Source organism: Natator depressus, chromosome 11, assembly GCF_965152275.1.
Source record: "Natator depressus isolate rNatDep1 chromosome 11, rNatDep2.hap1, whole genome shotgun sequence".
Taxonomy (NCBI): domain Eukaryota; kingdom Metazoa; phylum Chordata; order Testudines; family Cheloniidae; genus Natator; species Natator depressus.
The window spans coordinates 67,338,363-67,356,073 of NC_134244.1; the positions used below are offsets into that span (position 1 = coordinate 67,338,363).

At 38.3% G+C, this 17,711-nt stretch overlaps 1 protein-coding gene across 1 annotated transcript in view; it reads right to left on the reverse strand.

The window, feature by feature from the left end:
* BARD1 (BRCA1 associated RING domain 1) overlaps positions 1 to 17,711 on the reverse strand; it is a 66,089-nt gene that overhangs the window by 32,267 nt on the left and 16,111 nt on the right. Inside the window, exons 5-6 of the mRNA XM_074968106.1 lie at positions 6,546 to 6,626; positions 4,997 to 5,169 (exon numbers count right to left, since the gene is read on the reverse strand). Coding sequence (XP_074824207.1) covers positions 4,997 to 5,169; positions 6,546 to 6,626 — 254 coding nt within the window. The remainder of the gene's footprint in view (positions 1 to 4,996; positions 5,170 to 6,545; positions 6,627 to 17,711) is intronic.

Sequence of the window (17,711 nt, forward strand, 5' to 3'; positions counted from 1 at the left end):
TTCCCAGAGCCATGTAGTCTGCAGTGATCCACTCAAGGTCATTCTTGACAGTATCACTGGTGCCCACGTGGAGAAGCAGGAAGGAGGTAGCGATCCAAGGGCTTGATAAGTCTCGGCAGTCTCTCCGTCACATCATGAATCCTAGCTCCTGGCAAGCAGCAGACTTCTCGGTTTTCCCAGTCAGGGCGGCAGATAGATGACTCAGTCCCCCTGAGGAGAGAGACCCCGACCACCACCATCCGCCTTCACTTGTAACTGATTCATTGTTCATACTTACGCTATATGGTGAACAGTAAGAACCCTCTTCTTCTACCATGGCATTGGCTGTGTAGACTTTGGATCTGGGAGTACACAAACAAACAGGTCTGTTTATTCCCCCTGGGAGTAGGTGGATGGGGAATGGGTAGAGCCTTGGCTCTGCTCCCCAGTGCATCAGCCAGCACTAATTAAGCTGGGTTGGGAGTGGGAAGGGTTATGATTTGCTGCTGGTATAGGGCAACAAGCAAGTTAATACATACCTCCAGCAGCACTCAAGGAAGGGGGAAGCAAGGAAGGAATTGTGTCTGAGGAGTATCTGAGGCACAATATGATCTGGGATACTCATGGGGTGGAGCAGTATATGCCAATGCCTTGCTCACATCTGCACCTAGAGGCACGTCTACCTCTAAATAAAATATTCCCATTTACCTGGGATTGTTCACACTCAAACTTGCACCAACTGGATGAAGGCTAAAACACACCTAAAAGAAATAAGGCAATGAGACAATTTTTACCAATGTTAAACTTATTGTGCATGAGGAACTGGCAAGATAGCCCATTTGAGTGAAAGCATTTATGAACAACTGTGAAATTGCAAATGCAATAGATCTAATTTTTCAAGTCACTTGGCTTGCTGTGAAGCAAGGAAAAAAAAAAAAGACAGAACTCAAGAGAACAAGCACATGAAAACATAAATGTGTAGGAGATTAACTTAAAAAAATTAACTAGACCAGCCGGGCAATTAATAGGTCCACTGGTCCATATAATATTTTCCATTTGCAGTTCGTATCTTTCTTAGTCAGAAAAAAATTGAACAGCAAAGAAAATGCTCTAACTGCTTAATCTTGCAGATTTTCAAAAAAGTATTGCCAGGGAAAATTGAAATCCTATGATTTGTGTTCTGGAAAATAAAAACAATTCTGAACTGTGTTCTCATCCTACAAAATATGTACACGCACTCCCTTTTATAGTAAAGCTATTTCCTATACTTAAATCATAGAGATAAAAATCTGACAGTATTTTTGAGGTGAGATGTACTAGATGTGAAGTTTACTTCTACGGTATATCGGATGTCTGTTTAAAGGTTTTGAAAAGTAAAATTTTAAAAATTCACAAAAACTCTCTATATAGGAGTAGTATATGGACAGCTAAAATATTAATTCTTGGCATGGCCACAGACTTCCTGTGTGACTTTGGGCAAGTCTTTGCCTCAGTTCTCTATCTGTCAAATGGGGATAAAAGGACTTCCTTCCTCTTTTACAATCTAAACAGACAGGGCAGACAAAGCATAAGATTTCAGGTCTTACCATGTATATTCTACAGAATTTAACCCAATGCGTCTCATCTCAGTTGGGACCTCTAGGCACTACAGTAAATTAGATACTAAATACCTAAAAAGCAGTATTAAACTAGGTTACTATATTTTATAGTACACTTTTTACGAAGTGTCATATAGAACTATTTCAAACTAGCACTCTAAGATTACGTCTACACCTCAAGCAGGAGACGATATACCTGCACTAGCTCTGTTCAAGCTAGTGAGTTGAACAGCGTTGTCAGTATCGCAAGCGGTGGCAGGAGCTAGCCACCCCAAGTATGTGCCTGCCCAAGATGCCAGGTACAAACCACTTGTGCCCCAATGGCTACACTCTATTCTTACTGTGCTAGCTCGACCAAAGCTAGTGCAGGTATGTCTTCTCAAGCTCCAGCTCTCAAATGTAGAAATACCCTAAATTCAACTCAGGCATCACTTTTATTCCAACACCCCAAATTACTAATGCACACTGTTAAAAAGAAAATATTGGTTTACATAATTCTGCACTCAAAATAAAAGTGTTTGACTGCAAAAGCCACATTTTGCTTAATGATGAATATATTTATACAGGGGGCCTAAATACAGTTTGAACACATTTAACGTGTTGACAAAATTTAGTGGGATACAGGAAAACTGATTATTCAGGCTTTTATATGGCTCTAAAAGGTTAATCAGCTAATTAAGAACCACTTATATCCCATGTCAAAGAGGGCTCTCTTTAATAGGAAGTTTTAAGCTTCTCAAGAGCCTGGGGAGATGGGAATGAACAAAAACTAGTAGAAAATTGGATTATTAGTCAGATGAACTGAGATGAAGAAAACAGCAACGCAGTTTGAGCAGTACAAGCTAAGACCACAAACTTATTCCATTTAAAGTTGTGCATCCGCCTAGTAGACTCTTAAGCAGCTAGTAAAACTTCAGATCTTGCTCAAAACTCAGTACTAAATCTCTACCCTTTCAAAAACCTGGCTGACAGTGACAGAAATCCCATGGCAGATGTGTACATAAATAGCCTGAAAGACAATGGGATTATCAACTCAGTGTTAAGAAACCATCCTGCCTTGATCAATAAGGAGCTTTGAACCTCTATATTACCAGCTTGGTCACAACTATTGCTACAAAGGCAATTAGAAAAGTCAGAATTTATGCGACGTCATGTTATATCATGCTTTCACTGAAAATAAATTGAAGCAAGGGATGCCAAAAAGAAGAAAACTGAAGAGCTGTGAGGCGGAGGGAACTGCAGGAGTCTCATTGTAGGGTGCTGTCGCACTGGGAGTAAGAGCAAGCGTTATAACAGAAGTATTTCTACGACTTAGAAGTTTTGTTTGAACTTTAATTTTCTCTGTGCCTTAGTTTCCACATCTGTAAAATAGCAATTATAATAATTGCCTCTCTGTAAAGCGTTTTGGGATTTACGGATGGAAAATACCTAGCTTACACTGTGCTATTACATTGAAGACTTACTCCTGACATCATAGAAGGGGTGGCATTCTTCTATACATTACAACATGGGAGTAACTTCATCTACTGGAGTAAGAGGACAAATTGCTTTTACCAAATGCGAAGAAAAGATCTTTGATGTAATTCTGTAACTACTACAGTAGTGTGTTACACAACAGCATCTCAGCAACAGATACAGAAGGACTATATAAGATCAGGAAAATTAAATCTTTTTTGTGGCACTTACCAAGTGGCATAACACTAAACACTTGCCATGGCACTTGCAGGTCCATTTGCAAGAGATGAAACAAAGAATGCTAAATTCGTACCCAGAAGATTTTAATAAAGTTTGAATAAATCACAGTATAAATTACTCCATGAGAATTATCTAGCATTATCATTATTCTCAGACATCACTCGCTTTACAGAAGCCTTTGGCAAGGTACATTTAAAAATTCTTGCTAGGTGTAAAACCACTTAAGAAACTATAAATGAATTTTGTATACCCTGGAAATTCTGAAGTCATAGTGCCTCCCCGTTATTAACATTGCCCATTTAAAAATTCAAACAGAGCCCTTTTCTGTACCACTAAAGGCAGTATGCTGATTCAACCTGTAGCCAGTCTCATAAAACATTTGATTTTAGAGGGGATATAGTCTTGGATACCCCATATCACACTGTTTCAGATATCATTGTTGCTACAATAAATATTAGAACGTTGCTTATATTCACACTAGACTATGTCTTGTCAGTTCACATTTTGAATGGAACTGGACTTCAATCTATTTTCTTGTTTTGAAATGAGTAGGAGACTTTTTGACCAAAGGTGGTCATATATTTGCCAGTATGGCTAACGGAAAACGGTGGGCTAATAAATAGACTGACCTGAAAATTCTAGTATTGCCAATTTAAAGTTCTACTGTACAATTTCTCCAGTCTTTTGGCTGCTATCAAAAAGATTTATACCCAAATTGGTTGGTTGTGTAATATTTTCAGAAACCCAGGAGAGTTGTAAAAATCATGCAGGCAGCTACCAATACCCAACTGATGAACATTTTATCTTGGAAAGCTGACACCTGAGGAAGCAGATGTACTATCCTTTTTTTTTTTTTTTTAAATATGCTGCCAGGGCCAAGGGAACGATTCCTTTTGTACTTTTCTGATTTATTTTTATATCCTGATACATTTCATGTAAACTAGAAGTATTTTCTGATCGAATACCTCCATTCTGTAACAGAACTTCAATAAGTTTACAACATTTGAAGCTAGCTAATTAACTAAAGCTTCCTTATCCCCACTTCACACTATGGCCAAGGAGGTACATACGTCAGCAAACAAGTCAGACATGAACAAGGCTACATTCTACAAGCATGTAATGTGCACATGCCATTTACGACAACATGCATGGTACCAGATTACAGATTGTATACAGTAGCTGCTGATACAAATAGCAACGCTACTGCCATTGTAGCATGACATGAACAACCCAGCATCTCATTCAACTGATGTGATGACGAGAAAGATAAATCCATGAATAATTATTGTGTGTTTGAGTCAGTATCAATCACTTTACAACTCCAGATGTTTGCTACATGCATATCAATAGAGCAAACTCACCAGAAATATACATAGCTAAAATGGAAGTACTTTTTTAAAATATCAGTAATCTCCATTATGCACTCAGATTTTTTTTTTTAATGCTAATTTATTTTTTTAAAGCCCAAACTTGGGGATTTGTTCCAAACTTCATAAAGAAAAGCTTAGGACAATCCTGAAGCCTAAGCAAAAAAGATAACATCCAAGTTAGAAAGGGGCATTGTGTAATTGAACACAAAAAGAAACTCCCATTGAATTAACCATATATTTTGTATTAAGAGCTTTGGTTCAAATTTACTCAATGTTACATCCTGGACTTTCACCAGCAACATCAATTTTGAAATAAAGACGTCAATTATAAAACAACATTACACAGCTACTCACACTGCATCCTGGGAGGCTCCATGTGAGAGCAACAGCTCAACAATGCTCATATGCCCATTCTTGGCAGCATCATGAAGCGGTGAGTCATTCTGATACCCAGTAGTGTTCACCAATGCCCGGTGCTGTAGCAATAGCTCCACCACCTTCTTGTGCCCGTGATTACAAGCCTCATGCTAGCCGGTGACGTTGACAAGAAGCACACGGGAAAAAAAGACATAAAATTCTAATGAAAGTACAGAATGTTTTTTTAATAATGGATGTTTGTCACTATGAGTTAATGCATTCACTTTCATAGCATCTCTCAGACTGGCAGCATGATATGGAGATACTATTCAATTTTGACAATGCAATGGCCATCATGAGTAATTATCTTTTCAAACATGGCATTGATAAAGAGCACAGAGGAACTGAACATAGACCACGTGGTGTGCAAAGACGACTATAAAGGAATGCCTTCCAAGTTATCGACTAGGGTCAAACATGCTCTTTGGGAGAAAAAGGCAGCGAATGAAAAGGGATTAGCACTCACTACCTATAATTTTTTAATGAAATTCAAGCATGCAAGAATACAAAAATATATCTAAGATATACCTGTTGGTAACCAAAGTTCAAATTCCACTATTTAATGTGCACCCAAAATGGTGGGAACTACAGATCTAATGGCATTAACAGTTTACAAGACGTACAAAAAACTGTACTTGCACTCTAACCTGGAAAGAGATCATTTTGCACACTTAAGAAATCATAGGTGAATATGATGGTAAAAGTGACAGAGAACACTGACACTTGATGAGAGGTGGGATGATTCTAAAGGAAGAGCACTCTCACATTACCATAAGGAAGACTATTTCTCATAATCATCTTCTTTATGACAGGTTTCAGAGTGGTAGCCGTGTTAGTCTGTATCAGCAGAAAGAACGAGGAGTACTCGTGGCACCTTAGAGACCAACAAATTTATTTGAGCACAAGCTTTCATAGGCTAAAGCCCACTTCATCAGATGCATGCAGTGGAAAATACAGTAGGAAGATAGAGATACACACACACAGAGAACATGAAAAAATGGGGGTTGCCATAACAACTCTTAATGAGACCAATTGATTAAGGTGGGCTATTATCAGCAGGAGAGAAAAAAAAACTTTTGTAGTGATAATCAGGATGGCCCATTTCAAACAGTTGACAAGAAGGTGTAAGTAACAGTAGGGAGAAGATTAGCATGGGGAAATAGTTTTTTAGTGTAATGACTCATCCACTCCCAGTCTTTATTCAAGCATAATTTGATGGTGTCCAGTTTGCAGATTAATTCCAGTTCTGCTGTTTCTCGTTGGAGTTGGTTTCTGAAGTTTTTTTGTTGAATAATTGTGACTTTTAAGTCTGTAATGCTCAAATAAATGTGTTAGTCTCTAAGTTGCCACAAGTACTCATTCTTTCAGTCTTCTTTATGTTTTGGATACAATAAAGATAGGGGCAAGAACAAACTGTAAAAAATGGAAGTGTGGAGGAAAGGACAACAGACAAAAATGAAAATATCAGAAGAATGTTGATACCCACCAATGGCGTCCATCCAGCATGGTCTTTAACATTGGGGTCTGCTCCATTTTTCAGTAAGTGTTCAACGGCTGATACATCACCCTAGAAGGGGGAAAAAATCATTGCTAAACATCTAAGGAAGGATAGATAGAACAAAGAGAAAAATAAATGGGAGAGAACAATAAGCAGCTGCATCATTTTGATTGCAATTAAATCAAGACTTTCATTTAGACAATGTCAACCTGACAAATTTTACTCTGTTTTTAAAAAGAGCACTGTTTATTAGTATAGTGTAGTCAGAAACACCTAAAAGCTTTATTTAAGTCAGGAGCAGACTGAATAAGGCACATCTCACATACTATAAATAATTCAGAATACATAACTGGACAAGTGTGCGTAGACTGCAATCTATTGGTTAAGACTGACTGCAAGGATTAAGACCAGGTACATGTCCTTCAAACCAAAAATTTTGTCAAACTAATCTAAATGACTAGCTAGAAATATGCACAAGTGAACCCAATTTATGTGCCTGTCTTAGAAACATCCAACTTGCATGACTAAAATACTGAAAGAAAAAGCAAAGAGAAAGTATTTCTATTTAATCTTTCAATTATTATGCATGTTAAAACTGCCAGCACCCTTATATCATTGGCAGTTATGCTACCATCATAATTTCATTTCCATTCTGGCAGAACACAACAAGATATTCAAGTTTTGCTAAGGCACAGAGGTTGAAGCAATACAGGAAGGAAAGGGGAATGCCTGAGACAGAAATTATGGGGAGTAAAAGGAGGAGCCTAGAAAAATATAAGCTACAATTGACCAGAATACACCTAAAATTGGTTAAAGTTGGGTGACTTAACAGCTCCCAAACTCCCTGCTTATTAGAATTCTGAACCTGTGTAGTCAGACATTGCTTAGAGCATGAACAAGGCTCCTTCACCCCTGTTTATAATAATGTTCGCTGGAATGGCTACTTTGTTGTGCTTCTATCACTTAATATTTTTATGAGAATTCGTTATTGCCCTATCACTCAACCCCAACCTCGAGGACCAGTTGACTGTGGTTCTTCTGGTCCCTATCTTTTCACTTGTCCAGCTTGATGGCCCTACCAGGAGTTAAAACTCCCACCAGCATAGCTCTCGATCACTGGAACACATAAGGCTTCCCACTGTGTCAAGGTACAGTCCCCAGGGAAGTCTTATTAGAACTGTCCTTGGCAAAATTTGTACTGCCAGCTACAAACCCTAAGATGGGAAGAGGGAAAAACGAGGCAAGAGGAGAAAGAAAGGGGGACCTATAGAAGGAGAGACAAGGTAGGAAAAATCACAAGGGAGAAGTAAGAACTCCATGTACCAAGAAACCTAAAGCTACACGGATGGCAAAGAAAGGAGAGAAAAATAATTAGAAGTGGAAGACAGAACTGCAAACTTAGAGAGAGACAATATGGAATAAAACAAAATCTCCTGCCCCCATGGCGAAAGCTGAAACAAGGAAGGGCTTCAAGTGCAGATCTATTGAAAACAGAGGAAGGGAACCCAAAAAGGTTAAAAACCAGCAGCTCTCTCTCTCTCAACAAAAAGCTGTGGAAGAAGTTAATACCTGAATCACAATGCGATAGCTGTAATTCTCATGCCATCAGGTATATTAACTGAAAGAGATCCTGATCATTATCCCACTACATAACTTAGAATTCACCTCTTTTTTAGGAACAACAAATATGAGGCCCAAAATTGAGCACAGTAATAAACCAAATGAAGGAAAGCATCAAACCTGTTCTATGATATCAAGGAACATTTCTGAGACAATGTAGAATAGCATTTATCCTCATTCTTTACAACCAAAGAAAACTCTTCCAAGACAACGAACTCTGTTCAGCAGAAAAATAACCAGCAACTGATAAAAGAAATATTAACTCAACATTCACATAAAATGCTGAAAAGCTCTGGTTTTATATCAGTCAACTCAATTTATATAACAGAGATATGTTCCATGCATTATAATCACAACCCCAGCAAAATGTTACATTTTAAGCAATTAAAGAAAAAACTATTTTAGTTAGAATATTTTTTGGTCTCAAGGAAAGAGACAAGTGGAAACCATGTACAAAGAGAAAATCTTCACAGGCATTGGACACAGTGATCAGTGCAACAGAGCTTTTCCCATGGATAAAAAGAATTACCTATGGTTAGTGATATTTGAGCTTCTCTTTTAAAATTATTAAGTTTGCAAACATGTATAACAGTGGTTGATATTTTTGCAGTGTTCCCTTAGCCGTTACAAATAATTTGAATCTGGCGTGGGCATTAGGTACATTAACTGCTCAGAATGTTAACATTCATATTACAAATCCATAAAATGCTAGTTTAACTTTTATTACAGAAAAATTTTTCTGTAGAAGTACTAGAAGTACTGTCAACATATACAGAATGAAAAAGGGTTAGAGTAAAACCAGAAAACTATATTTCTCAGTTTACAATGGAGTTAAGTGGGATTTTTTTTCCCCCTGGAAATGAGAAAAAAATCCATTTTTGTTACCGAGGTTGAACTTCTCTTTTTAACCACTTACAATTCACAATAAAAGTGGAGGGAATGGGAGAGGAGCTTTCATTTTGATTACACACATGCACAATGACTGAACAGCTACTGTCAATCAGGATTAGAAGTGATGCATTAAGAAAGCTGTTTGTGGCCTAGAGACTGACAGAGGAAATACAGCCAGAAATTAAAGTTTAAATTTACAGCTGCAGGGCATGTTAGTAGACCCATGGAAGTTATGTCTTCTGCACCCTGAACTTTTAAGAGGTTCTGAAAATGCACTCAACTACTTCACAGTGAACACTCGTTGAAAAAAGAAACATGCAAGGAAAAAATAGGGGGGACAGATTTTCAACTGGCATATACTACGGATTCAATCTTGCTAGGTTCCAAGCTCCCGACAGTGCTCCAACAATACATTTAACAACATAATTAACTTTAAGCATTGACCTCAATGGATAATTCACATGTTTAAAAGGTAAGCAAGTGCCTTAAGCATTTTGCTGGGTCAGGGCCAGAGTGCTCAGCACCTGGCAGAATTGAGCCCCAATTGAGGATCTGATTCTATATATGGTCCATCTCCATTTGGAAGGAATCAGGAAGATGAGTGATAATTTAATGTTCTTTTGACAGTTTTCACCGGCTGCAAAGAAAACACAAACAGGAGTCTCCATCTATACATATTTTTTGTTTCAAGAGTACCATCTAGTACTCATTTAACTAAAAAGCACAGAAAACTTGCTTTGGCTTTTATTTTAAAGTAAGTTAAATTTCTCAAGATCAGATACAAAATTATTTGCTTGATTCTACATGTTTCTGTGACACTACGATAAGTCATCAATCCCTCTATCACACAATATTTGCACTGATGTATGATACTACTAAAATATTTTGTGACTGTTTGAGCTTACGCTAGCAAGGGTTTGTTATGTTAAGGTTAATGGAAAAAATGGGCGCAACGAGTCAAAAGTGTTAACATGACCCTGTCATTACATAATACTAAACACTGAAATATGATTTGGGGCTTCAAGTATAGCCACCTCAGCCTGCTTTGTCCCATAGCACTATCCTTAATAACCTTTTATTAAAGCTACAGAAAAAAGGAAAAATAGTTAAAGCATCTGAATTGTAAAGTACTAAGTAAGAATTTCATTTTAATAATATTTCTTATTCCTTTTAGTTGTATACAGTTTTATTTTTTTCAGAAGGAAAACCTCTTTTAGTATGACACTCTTTTAGATAGTATTAATTATGGTAACAACTGGAGATAGTTATCTGGGGAAGAGAAAAAAGTCAGTTGAGATGGGCTGGAGCTGATGTTGAAATCCGATCCTGCTTCCTTTCGACAAAAAAAAGGACAAATAGCCACAAAAGGGTATAGAAAAGAATCACAAAGATAGAAAATGGAGTTTCTGTGGTGTTCACGCTTACCTGCTACCCTGGCTGTGGAGAAACACGTGCAGCACACAGTCTTACCAGCCATTCTGAGACCTGGCAAACTTGTATCAGCATCTCAGCATCAGGCTGTTTAAGACATTACTTAGAGCTGCCTCTCTGGTTGCAGGCTCACAGCAGTGTTGTAAATCTCTTTCTTGGGTGGCTTAGCCAGACTTAAACAAAAGGCAAAAGAGAGATAAGAAAAGAAAAAAAGATGGACAAGGAAGAAACATGGCATGCGGGGGCTGACAGCAGAAACCCAAATCTCATGTTCCGGGTGATGCTCAGGATTTAGCCAAAGCTTGTGAAGGTGGCAATGTCATCTGGGTCCGTCTCTCTGGCCCTGCCTGGTCAGTTTAGGACATTTCTCAGGAGCAGGACAGTAGATGTCCAATGGTGTCATGATGGATTCTTGGGTCCCAACAGATGATGGCGTAACAGCAATGATGATAAAGCTCACTCGTTACAGTCCACCCATTTCTCAGCGTTAGATCCCCCAGAAGTCTTTCAAAAGGACCTGGGGGTTAATGGACAGGATAGCCCATCCCCTCTTTTGTCCACCAATTAGACCTTGTTTCCAACCCACCAATTTTGGGTTGTTAATTTCCAATTCCATTCTCCTTTGTTTATTAGTTATGATCTTAACCTTTGGGTGACACAAGTAGACCTTTTAGTCTGGACTAATTCAGTCTCTCTCACTTTGCTGACTTTGAGTAATTTTATGTAACTCACTGAGCTGGACTTCTCTGACCTTGGTCAATTTAGAATATAGGCCTCTGCCCAACAAATTTATTGGAAAGACTTGGGATTCTCCTACTTGGGAGGATACCGCCTGATGTTCATATGTTTGACACAGGAAAAGAGGTTAGCTAGCTAAAGCTGATATTGTAAATTAATGGGGGGGGGGGGGGGCGGTTATTGTTAAACAGTGAATAACACCCCAAAGAAATAACTAGTTTGTGTACAGGAAGAAAACCATCATAGGGTGTGCGGGCACCATTATCTGCTGGAGACAGACCAAGGGAAGGCCATTTTAAGCTATTATCAAGATTGTGAATAGCAGCAATGAAAAATTACACAGCTCCGGTTAGCCTTCACTATGCTGCAGGTTGGGAAAGCTCCAAGCAGCACAGCAGCATGAAAGGCACTGGAGCCACCTATCTGCAAATCTAGAAGACAGCATTGCATTGGTTTACGAGGAGAAGGATATTTTCAAAACCATTACCCCCAGCCCCAGCTCCCCTCCTCCCCTTTTTTAATGAAACCTTAGATTCTGCAGATGCTGATGGCACTTCCCCAGAAAAGCTTCCCATTTGGCATGGGCAAGTGGATTTTTTCAAGTCCTAATATCAATTGTATCAAATGCTAGTGCTGACAGATGGTTAAGAAAAGCAGCCAGCATCCCTTTAACTATTTTATAAAATTTCCCCCCCTTTCTACTTCTATTAAAGATATTTTGCAGCATCCTTATAATAACCAGTGAGTTACAGTTAATGGTGATATTAAGTGCCAGGGTGGAAAAAATAAAGTACAATGAGAATTAGAGTATCACGTGAAGAAGACTGAAGCTGAGACAGGGAATAAGTCCACAGAATTCTACTCCCTCTCTACTTTCCAAAGCTCCACGTGATTTTACTATATTGCAAGTCAAACAAAAGAACCCAATACCTTGATCTAATGACTGAACTACTTGATTGTTAAACAACCCAATTTCCCCTCCTCCCCCCCCACCAGCTCTTATTGCTTTCCCACATCTTATTTATAACTTGTATTAAGCGGAGAAAGAGAATGACAAGGAATTAGAGAACTTATAGTAATTGTGAATGCTCTGACTGAAACTTTAAAGAAAATAATCACCTCTGATTTCTTTAAAATTAATTTCCTCACCAGCAGATCATTCAGTGAGTAATGAGCATGGTGGTTCAGCACATATATTTGTAATATAAAACATCCAAGAAGAGTTAAGCTCCAATCTCATAACTAAAACAAGTCACAGAGACTGAGCACTGTAAAAAGCAATATTTGTAGAACACTGGAAACAATTTTACATTCAGCACTAATATTTGGGAAAGATTTCTGTGATCATGGTCAATTCTTTTATTTCTAAATTCAATATTTTAAGTAGTTATGAGGCTTTTATATTTGTCTGAAATACATTTAAGCCATCAGGTGTAAATTTCATTTGAAAAAACCTGGAAATTATTGTCTACAATAGTCTGCTTAGTATTACTACAGCACTTAGATTTAAAAGGACACAATCAACTTTAAATCTCTTCTGCTATGTATGGCACATGGAGTGGGGTGGTTGCAGCCTTACCCTGCCTCATGCGGAATCTACATCAAGAGATTAAATCAATTTCAAACAAATTAAAGGCAGTAGCAGGTATTGCACCTGCTTCTGAGTTGCCCTGCCAATTCCTGGGGTTTTTCAATCAGTTTCCAGTTCTTAAAAAACTGGATTTTTCTTCACTGTTGCTGCGTGAAAAAGCTTTATGTGGCTTTGGTATTTAAACTGATTGCCTTTTTTACATAAAACTTAACCACTCTAGTTGTCCTCAGTAAAAATACTGAGGTTTTGGGGACAGATGACTGGTAAATTGAACTTGTTGAAACAGAATCCAGAAGTCACTTTATAGAGGAGTTTGGAGTGTGGACATAGTAACTTTAGGTTCAGGAACACCGTGAAAGGAGGTTTATACCTTATGCGTCTGACTCTCTCTAGAAATGAAGCCCTATAGGATACATGATAAAGCTCACGTGTTCAGAGGGGGTTACCCAACAGTCCTGACTGCACTAAATGCAAGTGCCATGAAAGTAAAGGATCCAGTACTGCAGACTAAACTCAGACAGATACACAAAAATTGAGGATCCCTGGAATAGAGAGGATAGATGCCAAGTAATCTTTTTACTAGCACCCAAAGCAAGTCCTGATTGTCCCACACTGTTCCTACAATTAAAATAAAGTCACCTAAATACATGTAAATTGCTTCCTACTCCCAGAGTCGGAGAGCGGGCATAAAGCTCAAACTCTCTTCCGAACTAAATGTGCTATGCATCTGTGTTGTCCTCATCCCATCCCATTGTTTATCATTCTTTCCTCTTGCTGGACTTTATACTAGTGCTGCTTTTGCTTAGGAAGCCTTCTATACAGTCTCTCCTACCCAATGGCCCTTCAGCTTGCAGGAAAAATACAGGCAAAATCTTATCTGAAGGGAAGTTTATGCAAGAAGTTTACAGGATTCTCTAATTCCAGGCCAAATTTAAAACCCTGTGTAATTATAAGACAAGAGGTGCAAGTTCCCGTGTTTTAATCACCACATATGAAGGGCAGTAGTTCTCTGATCTAATGTTTGGTAATAAAAGAATTTAGATAATTAAGATGTGGGAGGACTGTGATGGAGTGGGGCTTTCCCCAACCGTTTAGATAATTTTAAAAGTATAAAAGACCACATTTTGCACTTTAACTACTTGGAAATTTTACCTTTAATGAGTATGGAGAGTAATAAAAAACATGATTTCAGTTCACTAGGCAAATAGCTACGTTCATTCTAATTTATGAATGCAGTTCAGCATGAAGCTCATCCACTCTATAACCTTTTTTCAGAACCATTTTGCTTTTAGTATGTTTATTATTAGTGTAGAAGTAGTAAAATGGGAAACAGCCACACACTCTTCCAGCTTCGATTGATTTGGAATAGCACAATATACTTAATTTTAATGCCTGATAATGTTGTTAATTATCTCTTTTAAAAAGACAAAAAAAAGTAAAACTCAATTAACTTTCATTAAGTGCAATGTATTAGGGCCTACACGCTAATGAAAATAATATAGATTTTATAATTAATGAAGTCCCAGAGAATTTAGTTTTAATTCTGATTTTTTTTTTTTTTTTTAAGAAGACTGTTTCCATTACAGTGACAATTTGACAAACATGGGTGAATGAAGAAATCAGAAAAACAGTGTTAGAAAGACTGAGAAAAACTCATTCTGCCTGTGGAACTAAAATCGCTGACTGGGCTACCTTACATGTATTATAGTCTAAAATTCTCTAACTTAGCCTAATTTACATGAGAAGTCAAGTACAGAGATTATTCAATTCCCCTTTTTGTTTGTTATGTTCAGTTTACTGTACACACACACACACAAAATCACTTGCTCAAAGGTTGCAAGATAACACTATTTTACTTCTTTGAATCCAGAACCATAAAACACAAGAATCAACACACACACACACACACACACACACACACACACACGAAGCAGGCTGTGCCCTAAGACAGAGAAGCATAATTCAGCCCACCTGGTTCTTTATAGACCGACTGCTGAAGACCCAGATCGCATGCTTCCCTATGTGCACTCTTGCCTTCAACCAAGACTCAAAAACCCCTTAAAACTTAAAGCATAGCTTGTAATTTTAAACAGTTTTAAATACACCACAGCTTGCATTACAGGGGTTCCTAGAGCACTGCATTAGCAGCAGTATGCACACTTAATACAGGATATTCCTGCCCTCAAGATTTTACAGTCTAAATGCATAAGACAAGTGTGGAAGAAAAAGTATTATCTTAATTTTACAGAAGGGGAAGTGAAGCACAGAGAGATAAAAGGTATGTTTACTTTACAATTAAAAACGAGGCTGGCCTGTGCCAGCTGAATTGGACTCGCAGAGCTTGGGCTATCTAACTGCAGTGTAGATCTCTGAGCACAGAAGGAAGCGTGGGCTTTAGGACTCCACGAGGTGGGGGAGTCCCAGTGCTCGAGGTCCAACCTGAATGTCTACACTGCAATTAATCAGTCCCTTAGCCAAAGCCCCCCAAGCCCAATTCTGCTGGCATGGGACAGCCGCGGGTTTCTAATTGCAGTGCAGACACACTCTAAACTAGTCATGTTGGGTCACACAAGAAATCTTTGGTAGACCTGGGAATTGAACCCAGGTCTTCTCAGTTGAGTTGCACGTCTTAAACACAAGATCATTCTCCCTTTTATCAGCTGTTGAACTTAAAGGCAGTCAGATTCTATTTTAGGGCAACGGAGAAGCCCCATCTAATTAAACCAATAATTAGTAATACTGGGTGGTTTTTTAATGCAAATAAAGAAAATTGAGAAAAATCGTACCAGTACTAATGAGGAACAGCACCAGAATTCCATTTTTAGCTCACTGACTATAAACATCAAGAAAACTGTACCTTGATAATTGCACCTTATTGACTTCTCTTAGTTTACTATGAATCTCACGATAAAGCTGCTCTTTTCCCATCTCAAAAAAACATTGAACTTACTGCAATCTTGAAGGAAAAGTGTGGGAAAGCTGTCAAGATAGGCCCAATTTTAGGACAATCAATCCTGACAGCATCCTTTTAAAAAATCCTCCTGGAAATATACAGGGATAGTTTGTAAGCAGCATTTTAATAATAAAAGATGAGTATGCTGAATCTGTGAACTGGGGTAATAGCAAGACCATCCTTAGAGCTCTCAAGTCACTAACTACAGTATATAATTTTCTCTACCATGACTAATTAAGTATAAATGATTTCAAACAGAGGATTTGTACTCATAACCCATAGGTTCTACTTCCATTTAATCAAATGGAAGAATTGTTTCATAAGCAGCAGGTGAGAATTGCTATAATGCCTCCATGAAAGGAAGAAAACAGTTATTTATCAAGGAAATTAAATTGACTCTACAAATAGAAATGTTGTGTGTCAATGTCAGGATGTTTACAGGTATATCAATTCTAGAGGTACAGGCATTTTATTGATGAAACTATTTCTTTTATGTATGATTTAATATAAAATATATTTAAAGTGCTTATGCACAAAGCACAAGTTCTTTGAAATGACCCCAGATAACATTACCAAAATTTTCCATATGTGATACTTCTCTGTCTGATCCCCCTGAAAGAGAACTTGAGGAGCTGTACAACAGAAAACAAAAAACACCCTCTCAAGAGGACACAAACTTAAAAAGGTCATTTATGTCAAACTGTTTTAGCTGCTATTAGAACACCTATGATTACTATAGCCAAAAAGAGAATGAAAAAATATCCCTCCCCTTCTTGTTTATTTAGTGAATTTGACAACAATGACTACACAGGGGGAAACAGTTAACTAAGTACAGACAGTTTTTCCTGTTTGTGTGGGTCTTTCACACAGCAACAAGGGAGAGGAAAAATCCATTTAAAGAAATAGGAGCATGCTACTGTAACACCACAGAGGCTGACAGAGGGACTCTGACTGTAAAACGTCAAGGAAACTGGCAGGTTTGATCAGAGATGAATGAGCACTGTGTAAATGCAAAGCATAGTTAAAAAAATGAAATTGCATCCAGGAATCCTAACTCTCAGTTTCCTGCTATAACCATCAGATCATCCCCTCTCCTCCCAGAGACAGGAACACAGTACAAAAATCCTGATATGCAGCAATCTACCTCTGTCTACCAGTTATGTCTGAATTTTTGCTTTCAATTATGTTTAAGAAAACCATAAAAAGTCCATCTAAAAAGTGATATTAGAAGATTATTATTAGTGCTGTAAAGTCAAGATCTCAAAACCTAGGCAATACCAGTATTCAGGTAGTCTCATGCAACATTAATTATACTTAAATAATCTAGCTCCAGTGTTGATGTGCTCTTTGAACAGCCAACCAATTAATTGATAAGGCCACCTAGCAGGGTAGACTTGAAATATCCAAAATAAACCCAACGACAATGTCAATCACACATTCAACTTTTTGGCATATACAATATCTTTAGAACAAAGCCTAGACTGATATCACTTTCTGGAAGTCATTGCAAGACAATCCTAGCCGATGTTGGAGTATACACTGAAATCTCCAAGGGTAACAGCTACAAGAACCACACCTTTGACATCAATTTGGAGAACCCACGGTATTTCTACACTGGGAAAAAAAAAGGGGGGGGGGGCAGAGGGGAGGACATACCCCAGGGAGTGTCAGAGCCAGGACAAACTGAAGCAGGCTTGCAGGACTTACGCCGTGGGCCTGAAAACAGCAGTGCAGATGTCCCTGCTTGGGCTGGAGCCCGGGCCCTGAAACCTGGCAAAGGGGGTGGGTCTCAGGGTATGCCTACACTGCAATTGAACACCTGCAGCTGGCCCATGCCAGCTGACTCAAACTACAGGGCTGTTTAACTGTGCTGTAGACATTCAGGCTCGGGCTGGAGCCTGGGCTCTGGGACCTTGCAAGAAGGGACGGT